Here is a 16,961-nt window from a genome sequence, read left to right on the forward strand (position 1 = left end):
TCGCTCTCTCTGTCTCTCTCTCTGTCTCTCTCTGTCTCACTCTCTGTCTCTCTGTGTCTCTGTGTCTCTGTGTCTCTGTGTCTCTCTGTCTGTCTCTGTGTGTGTCTCTCTGTGTCTCTCTCTGTGTCTCTCTCTGTCTCTCTCTCTGTCTCTGTCTCACTCTCTGTGTCTCTCTCTGTGTCTCTCTCTCTGTCTCACTCTGTGTCTCTGTGTCTCTGTCTCTCTCTGTCTCTGTCTGTCACTGTGTGTGTGTCTCTCTGTCTCACTCTCTCTCTGTGTCTCTCTGTCTCTCTGTGTCTCTATCTCTGTGTGTGTGTCTCTCTGTGTGTGTCTGTCTGTCTCTGTCTCTGTGTCTCTCTCTGTGTCTCTCTGTGTCTCTCTCTCCTCTCTCTGTGTCTCCCTCTGTCTCTCCTCTCTGTCTCTGTGTGCATGTCTCTGTGTGTCTGTCTGTCTCTGTCTCTCTGTGTCTCTCTCTCTGTCTGTGTCTCTCTCTCTGTCTCTCTCTGTGTCTCTCTCTCCTCTCTGTCTCTCTCTCTGTCTCTGTCTTTCTCTGTCTCTCTGTCTGTGTCTCTTTCTCTGTCTCTCTCTGTGTCTCTCTCTCCTCTCTGTCTCTGTTTCCCTCTGTCTCTCTGTCTCTGTGTGTCTCTGTCTCTCTGTGTCTCTCTCTCTCTGTCTCTGTCTTTCTCTGTCTCTGTCTCCCTCTCACTCTCTGTCTCTCTGTGTCTCTGTCTCTCTCTCCGTCTCTGTGTGTGTCTCCCTGTCTCTGTCTCTCTGTCTCTCTCTGTGTCTCTCTCTGTCTCTGTCTCCCTCTGTCTCTCCTCTCTGTCTCTGTGTGTCTGTCTGTCTGTCTCTCTGTGTGTCTCTCTGTCTCTGTCTCTCTTTCTCTGTCTGTGTCTCTCTGTCTCTGTCTCTCTTTCTCTGTCTCTCTCTGTGTCTCTCTCTCCTCTCTCTGTCTGTCTCTGTCTCCCTCTGTCTCTCTCTCTATCTTTCTGTCTCACTCTCTCTGTGTCTCTCTGTCTCTCTCTCTGTCTCTCTCTCTGTCTCTCTCTGTCTCTGTCTCTCTGTCTCTGTCTCTCTGTCTCTGTCTTTCTCTGTCTCTCTGTCTGTGTCTCTGTCTCTCTGTCTGTGTCTCTTTCTCTGTCTCTCTCTGTGTCTCTCTCTCCTCTCTCTCTCTCTGTTTCTCTCTCTCTCTCTCTCTGTCTCTCTGTCTCTGTCTGTCTGTCTGTCTGTCTGTCTCTCTCTCCTTATCCCTTCCTATGTGTTGCAACTGCTTTTAATGCAATTTTATTTTCTTCCCACCCTTCCTTTCCCGAGTCCGCACTAGCCAGCAGCTACAGAATGACGAGCCAGCCAGGAGACTGCCCAGATTTGGGAAATTGGCTCGAGCTCCATAAGTGAGAAGCACACCCCTTTTTTAGATCCTAGACTTTTGGGAAAGTACGGAAATGATTGGACCTAGCCCTCCTGTATTTCCCTTTTCCCGGAAAATGGAAAACAGTTGAGTTTTGTGGAGAGTCAGCGAAGCTGATCCCAGGCGGCGTTTGGCGGCCGGCCTGGCGCGGACCTGCCGGCCAGAGAAGGCAGTTGGGAGGTGAGCCTGGCTTCTGCCCTCGGAGTGAGGGTCGTCACGGACGGGCGCTGGCTGGACGTCCAGTTGACATGTTTGCCTAGCTATGCATGGACGGAGAATTAAAATACGGGGAAAACTTGGTACCAATACTCCTCCCCCAGCTGTGTGCTTGCTCCTTGGAAGGAATTGGATTGGACGAAAGCCAAACACCTTAGACATCATCTTTGGGTGCAACTCTTTCTCTTTCCCTTTGAAATGCTCTCTGCCGCCCCTCCCTCTAAAGAGGGACACGGAAAATCTTCCTTTTTAGAACTTTGAAACTCAAACCTATGACTCAGTTGGAATGCATGCTTCGCTGCAGGAAGGGTAAGATCCCCCCAAAACTTGTTTTAGAAAACAGGGGACCCCCATGCCTTCCTCTTGGTTTGGGGAGGGTTTTCAAGTTTTCAATACCAAGCCCCATTCCCTAAAGATTAGCTGGGCTGAGAAAGGCTCACCCATGCGAGGGGGAAGGAGAAAGGGGCAGTGGGAAACCTCGTGGTCAATTCGTTAAAGAAAAAAGGAGGGAAGATAACATTTTCTGGGACTAGGAAATTCAGATTTCATCTTTTAATTAAGCCTGAGCTAATAACTAATATTTCTGTAATAGAATAGCTGGATTTGAACTTTATAAAGTCACTTAAGAATGCATTCGATTTTAACTATTGGATGGCTGCTTCAAAATCATAATGATGAGGTTCCTCACGAAATTCTCATTGATTCTAAAAGTTATTTTGTCCTAGTCTTAATGGATATATTTAAAAATAATATCAATATGTGTGTATTTAAACATCAATGGGATGGTTTCACATCTCTTTAATGGCCTGGAGAGGTGGGAAAATGTTTCTATATTCTGACTGGGTGCCAGTCAGGGTATCCAATCTCACCTTGGTAAATTTAAAATCTTTATATAAAAGAGTGTCTGTGTGTATGTAATTCAGACCCGAAATGGTTACAGATACCTGAGTTAAATGTTACACCTTTTAGTCTGGGTTTTGAATTTAATTGCTTGGAAGGGTCTAATTTTAAGTAATTAATGAAGTTGGGATCTGAGCCTATCCCCTAATAACATTTGAAAGTTTGTAAGTGGCAAAGTTGGTGAAATCATTTCAGCTGTGAGCTAAATTTTTGTTAACCCAGTATTGATTGAAGGCTGTATTCAACTGAGGTCAATTGAGACTTTAAGTTTTAGTAAATGTAGACTCCCTGCCCTCAAGAGGCTTTGAAAAAGAGGGCAGGAAGGCCTTTGATAGGAAAAGGTCACCACCTTGTGTTTAAAAAAAAAAACCTGAGGGTTAAATGAGAGCAATTTAGTCACCTTTTGAAAGTTTTGTAACAAGTCTTGAGAATTCATATGTGTTATTAAAGAAGGAAAATATAATTGGTATAAATTGTATATCAAATTAATTTGGAATATTTCATATATATTTTTACTGATTTCTTTTGGGAATGAGAAATATTGTACTAAATTTTGTAATCTGAAGGTCTTTTGTTGATATTCTAGGAAGAAAGTTTGTAATCTTTGTCTCTTAGCGTCTATCATCACATGTTTATGTAAAGGAATATATGTATATATATATATTTATAAAAATTCTGAAAGTAGTAATTTATAAACATTTATGTATAGAAGTTTCTAGCTATATATGTAAATTGGGAATAAACTGGTTATTTGTTTTGAGGGAAAAGCACCTTTGTAACATAAAGAAGATATAATAACAATGATGATTTGAGATTTATCTGTGGAAATCTCTAGACAATTGTTAAGTGAGAAGTATGAAGATGATGAGTAACCTCCTAGCTAGAAAGAGATGTTTAGTTATTTTAAACATAGTTAATAACTAAATGGATTCATTGCAAAAAGTTGATTTCATAAAAAATATGAATTAGGATTATTATTTTTACATCTCAAAATCTGTTTAATTGCATTTACAGCACAGAACTTAGGTACATGAGCAACAATTGAATTAAGATTTTTTTCCCCTGGATCTCTTATACCAAGTTACAGTTTGGCACTCTCTTTGTTCTCTTTAGTGCTCAAGCTATCTGAAGCTTTGGTTTTAGGTAATTGCTATATTACAATGTATTGATAATTGATCTGCCTGACATTAGGTATGATAAAATAGAAAGACAATATACCAATGAAGCCATTAGCTTTATAGGGTTTGATGTTAAATGCTGCAGATGGAGTAAGTGACCTTTGAAAGAACAACCCTAGCCTCAACTGGGGTAGGATTCTCTTTAAAGGAATCCCTCACCTGGCTCATTGAAAAGGATTGTATCCCTCTCTGCTCTGTAATAGTACTTTGCCATGATTATTCCAGGTGCATCATAATTATGAGAATAAACCACTGGAACTCTTATCTTCTAAATTTTAAAGAATTGGCAAGTATTTTTGTCTTGACCTTTTAACATAGGATGTGACCTTTTACCACAAGTGTTCCCTTAAGGAAAAGAAATATCAGTATGATCAGGAGAATGCCTTATTGATATATTTTTAACTGCTTTAAAGAAGAGATCCATTCTTCAACTAGAATTTTTGTTCATTCTAAACATGGCCAAAGATAAAATGGAAGATTTTGTTGCAAATTACCTTTTGGACACATGCAGTTTTAAAATGCTTTTTCGATATATTTGTTTATACTATTTTAAGCTTTTGTTTACAACTTATGTAGCATCTGTCAACAAATCTGTTATATTGGAACCCATGTTCTTATAAAAGGTATTTTGATACTGGCTTAGAGTATAATTCTTGTCCCTTATAGACCTATTTTTCCCCCTAATTATTGGATCTCTGTTAAATAGCCTTTTTCTGTTACAAAATCTCTGGTTTTTGCTTGCTCAATTATTTGCCTTGAGTTTTCTCTTAGCTGTATAGCTCCAAGACTAGCCTCTGCAGGATGCCAAGCAGCTGTGCCAGTCAATCATTCTCTGGGCCCTGCCTTAATGAAGTCCTTGCTGTAATACATTCATGTCCAAATGGACTCTGAAAGGCCCAGAAGAATCTGTGTCCTGAATAATATTGAGGGGGGAATGATGCAGGGGAAAGATGAAGAGAATTGTGAAAGTAACAGAAAGAAATTGGGTGGAGATGTAAATTGACAAGATATGGAGAATTATGATTGTAACAGAAACTAAATCTGCGTAAAGTCCCAACACTGGACCCAATCTTTTTGTTTCATTACCACCCTTGGATTCCTCATAGGCAGAACCGAATTCAAGTAGCCAGCAGTTACAGTCTGGCACTTACAAGTTGGCTTGATAAAGCAGATGGCTGGCTAACATATTGCTATTTTCCCAACACTAATTGGTTTTTTTCTTTTTTAGGTTTTTGCAAGGCAAATGGAGTTAAGTGGCTTGCCCAAGGCCACACAGCTAGGTAATTATTAAGTGTCTGAGACCGGATTTGAACCCAGGTAGTCCTGACTCCAAGGCCAATGCTTCATCCACTATGCCACCTAACTGCCCCTCACTAATTGGTTCTTAAAGAAACAATAGTCCTATTTCTTGGAGAGTCAAATGAAGCAGCAATGTAATCTAGGACTCAAGTTTGCATGAGACTCTCTTCATTTCTACAATCACTCCATGCTTTGTGCCTGCAGTAGGGGCAGAGTTGATGAAAACTTGATGGAGATATCTTTGTTTTTTCTACCTCCCAGTTCGAAATTGCTTTCCAGAATGGTTGGCTCATTTTATCCTCCATTAGTATGCTTGTCATCGTACAACTTATCCAATTGAGGTTATCCTTTTTGGGGGGCAGGTGGGGGAATGGGATGGGGGTAGGAGTAGTGTCACCTATACAGATTTAGATCTGAAGAATTTGAGGCAGAAAGTCAGTTGTTGTAATTGACATTTCTGTTGTTATTAGTGATTTGGAACATTTTCCCATGGCTTTTGATAGCTTGCATTTCTTATTTTGAGAGCTGCTAGTTCGTATCCTTTGACCAATATATTAGGGAATGGAACTTAAAATATATTTGAATTAGTTATATTACTTATCAGATCTATAGCAGAGAAATTTGCTTCAATGATCTTTCCAAGTTAATGGTTTCCTTGTAACTATTGATTGTGCAAAAGTTTTTCAATTTTGTAAAACTAAGATTTTCCACATTATTACCAATGATCCTGCCATAATTGTGATAACTGTCTCTTTTCCGGATTCTCTAATATGACCTTTTTAAAATCAAGGTTTTGTGTCATTTTTGTGATTATTATTGTATATGGTATGAGATGTTGCTCTAAACCTAATTTCTGTCAAACTGCTTTCTAGCTTTTCCAGCACTTATTCTCAATTGTTTTATTTCCAGAGCATTTGTAATCTTTGGGTTTATCAAACACTATATTATGTTGTATTATTTCAGTCTTATTATCTCATCCATTTCATAAAACTTTTCTAATTCATACCAAATCATTCTAAATTATTGTTTTGTCATATAACTTCAGAGTTGGTAGAGTGATGTCCACTTCCTTTCCACTTCTTTTTATAATTCCCCTTAAGATTTCCAAATTTTTGTTCCTCCAAGTGAATTTAAAAAAATTTTTGTCTAGTTTTATAAAGTAACTCTTTAGTAGTTTGACTAGTATGGCATTTCATCTGTAAATTGATTTAGATAGCCTTGTCCTTATTAAGATTGTCATGATCCAGCTATGAACAATTAATATCTGATTATTTAAGTATGTCTTTTAATTTTTCATAAAGTGTTTCATAGGTAGAGTCATAAAATATATTGAAAGGAGGGCTTTAAATGTGAAATATTTTATATTTGATTTTGAAGGTAACAGGGAGTCTTTGGAATAGATTAAGGAAGGAATATGACACATTCAGACTTTATTTGTTTCTAGTTAGGCATATATACTAATATGATATACTTAGAACACAATACAAAAGATTTTCCCCAAACCAGAAGCACGTTCTCCCAAAAATGCATGAGGACTCCCAGGGAAGTGGGCCTAAGCTTAGAAAGCACAGAGAACCAAAGGATAACTCACAGCACTCCTGTTATAGAGTCCTCTTGAAGTTCCTCATAGGTAGGGTGTAGATTTCTGTCGGGTTCTTTATAAAGTCCTGAGCTGCTTTTCTTCAGTGTATCTTGTTTGTTCTTCAGTCAATACAAGTAGTTCTGTTCATTGTTGTTTGGGGACCCTTTTAGGATGCCAATGGAAAGTGCCATATCTTCCCAACTTTAGAAGTTTGTAAAGTCTTTCTTTGGTCTATGGTGAGAAAGGGGAGAAGCCAATGGTTCTCTCTCCTCTCCTCACAACTATTCCTTCTCTGTGGAAGCAGCCTAGGAATATGTTCACATGATACAAATCAAATTTCTCAAATTCACTTGATGAACTCATGGAATAATGAGCCTTTGTTTGGAATCTTGGATTGCTTATGTCTCTCTCAAGATTATAGACATATTCATCCATGCCTTGTTGAAGAGAAAAGATGATTCCTGATTAAGTTTCAGTGTCTGTCCCAAGATAAACTAGTCTGGAGCTGTTCCGAGACATCTCCTAGGACAGTGGCCTCCTAACTTTTTTGTTCACATACTCCTATCAGCAAACATTTTTGATAATTTATTCTATATATAAATATATATATACAATACTAGCATACATCATGAACATTATAAAATATGCACAATAGAAAATGTTTAAGGATGTGAGAAAGATGAAAGGTGACTGTTTTTTATCTTTGTATCTCCAGTGCATAGTAAAGACATACATATAAGCACTTGATAAATGCTTGTGTTTGACTTGAAATGAGCAATATTTAAAGGCTTATTTATTAGTACAAAAATGTTTTGCTCTCCCTTTCAAATACTGACAAGAACAATAAAGGGTAGAAGATTTGTCCATCAATTGACAAGTATTAAATGGGCCAGACACTGTACTCATGCAGGTGATACAAAGAATAAAATATTCCCTACTCACAAGGAGCTTACAATCTAATTCATTGTTGATGACCAGTTAATTTAGGCAGATATCTTTGTACATTGATATAAGGAACATCATGAAGAAACTCTAGTAATGCTGATCTGCGCCTGTTCTATAACTTATCACGAGCATTTCTAACAGTGCTTTTAGAGTTGCAAAGTGCTTTACTCAAATGAATTCATCTTATCCATGTCATCCTAGGAGGTGGAGTTATTATCCTCATTTTAAAGATGAGAAAACTGAAGCTTAGTGAGGGTAAATAATTTGCCTGGGGCCATAAAGCCTGAAAGTGTCTGAGAAAGGATTTGAACAGAAATCTTACTGATTTATCCACTCTATCCATCAAGCCTCTTAGCTGTCATCCTTGAAGACTTGAATAGGGCAAAAGATGGGGGGGAAGTGTGACTAGGGTCACTCAGTCAGAGGTATTTTGTGAAGCAATTTCTTCCTGACTCTCAGTATGGCTGTCTGTACTATCGTACACTTCTCTGATAATAAATATAAATTTTAATATTTCTGAAAGAGGAATAGGATTTGATATACTTTTTAATTTTTGAAAATCTTAGTTTAACGCTATAAAATAACAATTCAAAAATATGGCTCTAAACAATTTATTTTGGTACTTGGTTTGAATGGTTGTTATAAATGAAAGTTACAGAATTATATGGAGCTCCTCATGGAAGAATTTGTCCACACTTAACTAAATCATGGTCCTTTTTCAGTGCCAATCACCAATAACATAAAGATTTTTGTTGAACTGGAGGTATTAAATATCCATTTTCTCTAATGTTAATCAGTTGCCCTTGCAAACTGGTTGGAAGATATAATTTGATATACTTTTAACAAATGAGCACATACGATTCTCTGAAATGCTTCATTTAGAAAGATTTTAAACAAGTTAGAATTTGTTTCCAAGTTTTTTTTTTAGGGTTTTGCAAGGCAAACAGGGTTAAGTGGCTTGCCCAAGGCCACATAGCTAAGTAATTATTAAGTGTCTGAGACCGGATTTGAACCCAGGTACTCCTGACTCCAGGGCTGGTGCTTTATCTACTATGCCACCTAGCTGCCCGTTTCCAAGTTCTTAAAGCACGTGTGTGTGTATACATATATTTGTGTGTATGTATACATACATGTGTGTATGTATGTTCTTGTAGGTGACTTACTGTTTTGGTAACAAGAATTAAATTTTTCTGTGTCTTAATAATAATCATACTTTCCTATTATCATTAGCTAATGTCTAAAGGAACAAGGCTAGGTCTGACTCAAGTAGCTTCAGTGGTTCACAGTTGACTTCTCAGTTCTCCCCATCTGAACAAAAGGAAACCTATTTAGCCCCAGAAAGGGAAGAATATTCAACAAAGGGGGAGGGAGAAGAGATACAAATAGAAACAGAGGCAGAGAGATGAAGTCAGAACACAAGAAGTAAAGAGAACCAGCACTTACCCTAGGATATTGTGAGCTTCTTGAGAGCAGGACCTGTCTTTTGTCTCTTTTTGTATCCCCAGAACTAGGCACAATGCCTGTCTAGTAAATGTTTACCAATGAAAGGCACTGGGCTGAGTACTTTGACAAATATCTCACTTGCTCTTCACAACCACCCCAGGAGGCAAGAGCTATTATTACCTCCATTTTAGAGTTGAAGAAACTGAGGAAGAAGTTAAGAGACTCACCCACAGTCCCACTACTACCAACTGAAACTAGATTTGCATTCAGGTCTTCCCAACTCCAGGTCCAGCCTTCTGTGCTATCTAGTGGCATTGATTCGGTTGGGTGATCCTATCTGCCTCTGTATTGGCTATGCCAGTCAAAAGCCCGAAGGAAAAGCTTGACTCCTTGTGTGACTTGTACAGTTAGGCTGCCATTAAGTGATGTCAGTCTTCTGAGCCTTATTCCACAGGCCAATTAAATGAAAAATTAGCCTCTTTTGAGTGGGGCAGGACCCTAGAAAAAGCAGCCTCATCTATGGGGCATAACTTTAGGAGGTAACTAAGGCCTCTATCACAAAGGGCAAGATTTATTATTAATTATAGGGGATATAAATCCATAATTCAAGTAATTGATAAATGTTTTTCCCAACATGATGCATCTTATTAGCTCATTGTTTTTATACTAGGAATAGCTGGTGTTGGTTCTGCATTTTCTTTTAGCTCATTTTTTCTTATGTTATCTTCAGTCTGGTGATTTTTTTTGCAGGAATCCTTTGAAGCTACGTGTCCATTTTGTGAATGTTAGTTTAATTGAGAAATATAATATAATCTAGAAATTCACTTGCCTAAACCATAACACAATAATATGTTGAAAACAAATGAATGGTTGATGGTACCATATGACTGCATGAGGGCACCAATGTCCACCCAAAAGTAAAATATTATTAAAGTTTACCTTATGAGTTTGAATAGAAATAGAAACTCTAATTTCTTTTACCTTAGAAGTGATTAACCTAGGGAATATTTTAATGACTGGGTTGTCCCCAAGATAAATGAGTTAGTTGGTTCTTAAGTCAAGGGAGGAAGGATTCTGTAGGGAGGAGATATCCCTTAGTGAGGTCCCAAAGCACTCAACGAACCAACATGGACTTCTTCCTTTTACCTTTCATCATTCTCCAATGAAAATTGGAATGAAATGGATGAGTTATCCCATTACAGTGCAAGTCAGAAACTCTTGATGGGAGGACAAACCATAATTTGGCATTATTAGTCTTAAAGAGAATTGTGTATAGTCAAGAAATTCCACCCAATATTAAGAGTGGTAATCATAAGTTCAGTAGTCTTATCAAATGCAAAGCATGGTCCAAATGTACTGTTCAGAAAGACTTCAGGACCCTGGTAGACAAATAGACTCAGCTGGTGAGAGAGCAAAACCATGGATTGCTTCTAGAGAATTTCAAGTTCATTTATACTTTTTCTGTTTATCATCTCCTGGAAGTCTTTTGGGTTTCTGCACTGTCTTTAAACCTTATGTGAATTTTAACAATGAGCTATGGGTCCTGTTATGCTCATATGAGGAAACCTAGACACAAGTTACATGAAAGCCATGTCCAGAGATATAACTTAGTAAATAACCAAAGGCTTCTTAGGAGAAACTTCTTAATAGAGGTCCTCCCAAAAGTGATCTAATAAACATGCTCAAATATATTTTGCTTTTTTCTACTTTCTTGTATCTTTCCCCCCTGAAATTCTGAGAATTATCTGTGAAGGCATTTATTGGGGAGAAGCTATTCCCCATATTCATTAATGTCTACTTTGTAGCAGAAGCCTCTGGGGTCAGGATGGGTAGTTCACAGATAATGTTCCTAAACCCCAGCCTCCTGCAGAGGAAGATATGGGGTCACTCAAACTCTGGATTCTTACAAAATGTTTTTGCTCTCAGGAATGAACAAAAAAGATCAGTCTTAGTCTATAGGTCATTATATGAAAGCCTTAAAGTTAGTTCACTCTGGGAAATCTCTAAAAAATGGTTTGTATCAGAGTTCCTCCGTTCATATCAAAGTACTCAAGGTAACAGCAGCAGCTTTTTTTTTCAATCAATGGATTTGCAGAAAATGCCAATACACAAAAGCCCACAAGCAAATGCAGAAAACACTCAGAACTCATTTGTGCCAAAAAGAGTTTTCACAGGATTATATGGAACAGCAAAAATTGAGGAGGAAATGGGCACAATAATTGGAAAATGATTTAAACAGGATTCTAAGAATGTAATGAGAAATATGGATTCAGAGAAACACAGAAAGACTTGTATCAAGTAACACAGTGAAGAAAGCAGAGTTAAAAGAATAACATAACAGTATAATTTCAATGATGTAAATGAAACAATACTAAAAGGTATTAAGACTTAGGTCAAGTACACTGAACAAGCATGATAGCAGGCTCAGAAAACTATCCTAAGCCTAGGGATCTGAGTGGCACAAATAACCTGGCACAAGCAAGGAATATAAAAGAATAAGTTTACTTAGAATAAGAATATAGTGATTGAATACAGAGGATACATATTGACAGTTCTGGTTTATGCTAACCCAAGTCTCATTAAGTTGAGGGTCAAGTTATCTTTTTGTCTCCCTTTCCCTTGTGGACATGATGCTCATGAAATGGGTATTTTGGATACCTCAGACAGACTGGTCTGAGGACTATGACCCCTGTGCTGGGATGTTTAATGTATCTGTGGGAGGAAAGGGGAGTCTACCAGATACAACACATGTGCAAAAATTTCAGTTGAGCAAGAAACAAAGAAAACTTTATGCTCTGGTTGCCTATGCGGCAGGGAGCTATTGCCTGCCAGAATCATCTACCTACCAGAGGCTTGTCATCCTAACTGCTCTATGGGATAGAGACTTCTCCTGATATGGCCTATCCTTACTGCAGCTCTGGTCTTATCTCCAGGAAATCCTAGCTGCTCCCTTAAATTTCCTTCCTTCCTCATAATGTATATAGACCTGGCCACAGTAAGGACAGTTCGGCATCACTACAATAAAAGAACACATCCTTCTTTTCCATGAACAGTAAACCACAAACATGAGACAACCATCAACTTTTACGGAATAGTGGGTTGGGGGCTGTCTTAGAGTACAAGTTGTGATATATACTAGCTTTTTAAGGGCAAGCTATTTGAACCCTCCTTAGACTAAACATTACTTGAGTTGTTGATCTTTATGGGTAGAAGGGAGGTTTCTACCTGCTAGACCAAGACCCTGATTTTTTTGAAGAAGATACTGAGGCCCAGAAAAGCTAAGTGATCCAGGGAATAAGAATCAGATCCAGAATTTGAACTCAAGGACATCAAATTCCAAATTCAATGCTCTTTCATTGCAATGTATCATGGTTGAGGAAGGTTCCCCATTGCATAATAGTCAAAACATGAAATCACACACTCATCCCCCCAAAATACTTAAAAATTCTGATGCCCTCATTTACATTGGTTATCATTAGATGTTCTTGTTTAACTGCTAGAGTAAGCCACAGTGGGGATGTAAGGGTTTTTAATATGTCAGAACAAAATGGGTCTTCAGTGGCTCCCATCTTTGCTTTCCAGACTTATTTCCTATTATTCCCCCTTATGTACTCTATAGTCCAACCTATTAACTGTTTCTTGAACTTTTAAAACAATGTTTCTAAATTTTTCCTCAATGTTAAGTAAGGTATATTTGGAGCACCAAACTATGCCTTGGTCTAATGGGTCATGTCAAGTGACAAAACTACACAGTGAGTACTTTCAGATTCCTATTAGACAAACAAGAAAGAGATGGTCTTCATCTGTCCACTGGGATTCCACAAATTTTATGGCACAACCCAAAGAACTTAAGGAAGGGGAGGGCTACCATTTTTCAGTAGCAATACAAAAAGGGAATGGAGTCATAAACTACTTGGAGGTTTTCTTTTTTTAAACCTGGATGATCTTATTGTGATTTGAAAAATTTAAGAAGATTCATGCTATCAGGTTAATCATTGATCTAAAGTTGTGAATATAAAAGTGCCAGTTGTATAGAATTTCTATCAAGTAAGTGGATTTTACAGAACTTCAGCCTGGAGTATGAACTCTGAAAGGAGAGAATGACACCATCTGGTGATGCATAATTTTCTAGAACAGACCCCTGTTCTACAGTTACCTCTTATGTACAACCTATAATCTGGCTAAATCACTCTGGATTAGCCCGCCATCACTGTCCACACAACCTTTGTTGAAAGTGCTTACTAAATTTGTAACGACCTTCCCATTGCTATGGCTCAGCACATGTAATCTCCAAGAGTCTTTCTCTGATTCCCTCACTAAGTAAGGAACAGTTAGGTGGTGAAGTGCCTAGAACCTCGGACTTCCGAGTTCAAATTTGACCTCAGACATTTACTTCCTGTATAACCCTGGGCAAATCACTTGTCTGCCTCTGTGACTTCATTTGTAAAATAGGGATAATAGCACTGTTGGGAGGATAAAATAAAATATCATAAAGTGCTTAGCACAGGACCTAGGACACTCTGGGCGATTAATATATGCTTGTTAAAAAACAAATCCAACAATTCAGTAATGATTCCTTTCTACTTGGGACAATATAAACTACATTTATCATGGGGTCATTTTGTATCAGTTATTTATGCTTTTTTCAGATTGCTATACCCTTAGCCCTAGATCCTCACTGCAAACTGCATGCCATCAGGGACCATGCTGTACAACAGACTCAGCTGTGCATTACCAGAAAGGGGTCATCATGCCTGTTCATTTTTCCCCCTAAGAACAACACAGTATAGCTGGTGGCAAAATCTGATACCCTAACTCTCCAGTGTTTAATTATGATTCAATTCTATGTCAGTGGTTCAATATCAACACAGAAGGAGATCCCCAATGGAATGTCTGAGGATCAGGGCTGGGATGTGTGCTATATAACATTAGTAATAATATGGATCAAGTCACAGAGGGAATAAATACCTATCAAATTGAATTTTCTGATGAGGGAGTGTTCACATGAGAGAACACTGAATCAGAATTCAAAATGTCTTTCTTTTGCTGTAAAATCACTGGGACAAAAACAAAAGATGAAATGTAAGGGGATGCATGCAAAATCTTATACTTAGATTCAAAATATTGACTGAATGAGTACAAAGCAAAGGTGACAAAGTTTTACAAACCATCCAGCTGAGGAAAAAAAAGTTCTAAGACTAGCTCAATAGGAGTCAACAATGCCAAGGAATAGCCAAAAATGCCCATTTCACCATGGGCTACATGAGGAGAGGCATAGGATGTAGTGACAGAGATGAGAATCTTGCTGCATTTATCACTTCTGGGCACTCCATTTTAGGAATAGTATAAAGAAGGGCAACCAGCATGGTGATGGGCAGCTAGTTCATGTCATTTGAAGATGAGTTGAAGGAAATGGATATGGAATCATGGAAGATGAGAAGACCTGATGGGGTCATAAAAGTACACTTCAAGCATTTTATAGACTGTTGAAGGGAAATGGGATCCAGTCTGGCTAAAATTGGTAAAACTAGGAGAAATGAGGTGGAAATTAAAGAGGCAAATATGGGATTGACATAAAGACCAATTTCCTGATGATTAGCATTATCCAAAAAAGCAGAGCTGGTTGCCTCAGAAGATAGTAGTTACAGTAGTTTTTCCTTCATTAGAGGTCCTAAAACAAAGACTTATTTGATTGTGTACACAAGATTATTTTACAGATAAAGCTTGGACTAGATGATCTCTGAGGATCCTTCCAATTCTGAAATTCTGTGACTGCAAAATTTTCTAAAACTTTTCCTAAATGATTACATCTGCACAAGTAATATCCAGTATGAAATCTCTCATGAGCTTTAAACTACATTCATGGAGATTCTCATGAGTACAAATTATCTGAAAGGTGTTCCCATCAGCTGAAACTTACGCACATTAAAGTACTGTACAGTAATAATTCCCTTAAATGTAGTAAAAGTTTGACCCAGACTACATGTTCATTACATTAAAAAGATTTCTCTCTCCAGTATTATTAAAGTCCTCCAGTTCTCTATTCTGAAAGTCTTCCCTCATTCATTACCCTGAATGTCTTTGTAATCAGGAAGAAAACTCTAATGTGCACCAAGTGTGGCTTCCTCATGAAACTTTTCTCACATTTCTTACATTCAACAAGTTTCTAGCTCCTATTGTCTATGTCTAGGCAGGAGAACTATGTTTCCATACCATTTGAAAGCTTTTGACACTCATTACACTAAAAAGGTTTTTTCCTTAATATTAATATAAGTTTTAGTCTTAATTTTCTTAAGGTGTCCTCTCTGATGAAAGGTTTTCCCACATTCATTAGATTCAAAGGGAGGGGGTAAGTTGGGAATGTCACCTATATGAATTCTCAAGTGTACTAAAGTTTCCCTTCTGGCTAAAATTTATCCCACATTCATTATTATTATTATTATAAGGTTTGTCTCCAATATGACTACTCTTATGTTTCATAAGACTTGAGCTGAATCTGAAGCCTTCCCCACATTCATTACATTCAAAGGGTCTCTCTCCAGTATGAATTCTTTGATGTCTTGTTAGGTTTTGACTATTATTGAAGGCTTTTCCACATTCATTACATTTGTAAGGTTTCTCTCCAGTATGAATTCTATGATGCTGCATAAGAGATGAACTTTGCCTGAAGCTTTTCCCACATTCATTACACTTGTAAGGTCTTTCTCCAGTATGAATTCTTTGATGTCGTGTTAGGCTTTCATTATTGCTGAAGGCTTTACCACATTCATTACATAAATATGGTTTTTCCCCAGTATGAATTCTCTTATGTGTATTGAGGTTTCCCTTCCAGCTGAAGGCTTTCCCACATTCATTACATTCATAGGGTTTCTCTCCTGTATGACTTCTCAGGTGCTTCATAAAGGCAGACCTGAATCTGAAGCCTTTCCCACATTCATTACATTCAAAGAGTCTTTCTCCAGGATGAATTACCTTATGTACATCAAGACGAGAAGTGGTACAGAAGGCTTTTCCACATTCATTACATTTATAGGGCTTCTCCCCACTATGTATTCTTTGATGCCGTGATAAGTTTCTATTATTGATGAAGACCTTTCCACATTCATTACATTTATAGGGCTTCTCTCCAGTATGGGTTCTTTGATGTTGTGATAGATTCTGACTATCAATGAAGGCTTTCCCACATTCATTGCATTTATAGGGCTTTTCTTCAGTATGTATTCTTTGATGCTGAATAAGATAGTTATTATTGCTAAAAATTTTTCCACATTGATTGCAAGTACAGGCTTTCCCTTCATTATAAATGGTTTGACGCTGAATAAGGGATGAACTTTGCATGAAAATCTTCTCACACTCATTATAATTATATTTTTCTCCAATATGGCTTCTTTGATGTGGAGATAGCTTTTGATTGTTGTTGAAGACTTTTCCATAGCCATTATATTTGTAGGGTTTTTCTTCATTGTGAATTCTCTTATGTGAAAAGAGATTTCCCTTTGGACTGAAGGATTTCTCACATTCATTATATTCGAATGATTTCAATGGAGTATGAATTCTTTGATGTACCAGTAGGCATGAATTGATGCTAAAAGCTTCACCAAATTCATCACATTTAGGATGCTTTTGTTGATTAAATATTCCATTGTAATGAATACCATTTGAGTGGTAAATGAAGGGCTTCTTGCATTTATTGTAAGTATAAAGATTTTCTCCTATAGAAATTCTATTCTGTTCAATGAGATCTGAAAAATGTTTGAAGCTCTTGCCAAGTGTATCGTAGTTATGGAGATATTTTCCTAAAGGAATTCTCTGCCATGGGATGAGAATTGTCCCCAGACTATATTTTCGTCCAAATATATTATATTCATGAAGAAAATCTGGGGAAAAAAAGATGTCAATATTCAATGCTGTTATGAAAGAAAATTGCTTTACTCTAAATTCTTGATTATGGCCTTCATCAAAGAAAATGAAGAATGATCAGGAATAG

At 37.6% G+C, this 16,961-nt stretch overlaps 1 protein-coding gene across 2 annotated transcripts in view; it reads right to left on the bottom strand.

Annotated features, from left to right (window-relative positions):
• Window positions 1–5,007: 5,007 nt before the first annotated feature.
• LOC141496006 (uncharacterized) overlaps window positions 5,008–16,961 on the bottom strand; it is a 30,129-nt gene continuing 18,175 nt past the window's right edge. For both annotated transcript variants that reach the window (XM_074198008.1, XM_074197999.1), the window contains exon 6: window positions 5,008–16,851. In XM_074198008.1, the coding sequence (XP_074054109.1) occupies window positions 15,338–16,851 (1,514 nt within the window). In that variant the 3' untranslated portion in view covers window positions 5,008–15,337. The remainder of the gene's footprint in view (window positions 16,852–16,961) is intronic.

The sequence above is a fragment of the Macrotis lagotis genome, chromosome 1 (genome assembly GCF_037893015.1).
Source record: "Macrotis lagotis isolate mMagLag1 chromosome 1, bilby.v1.9.chrom.fasta, whole genome shotgun sequence".
NCBI lineage: Eukaryota > Metazoa > Chordata > Mammalia > Peramelemorphia > Peramelidae > Macrotis > Macrotis lagotis.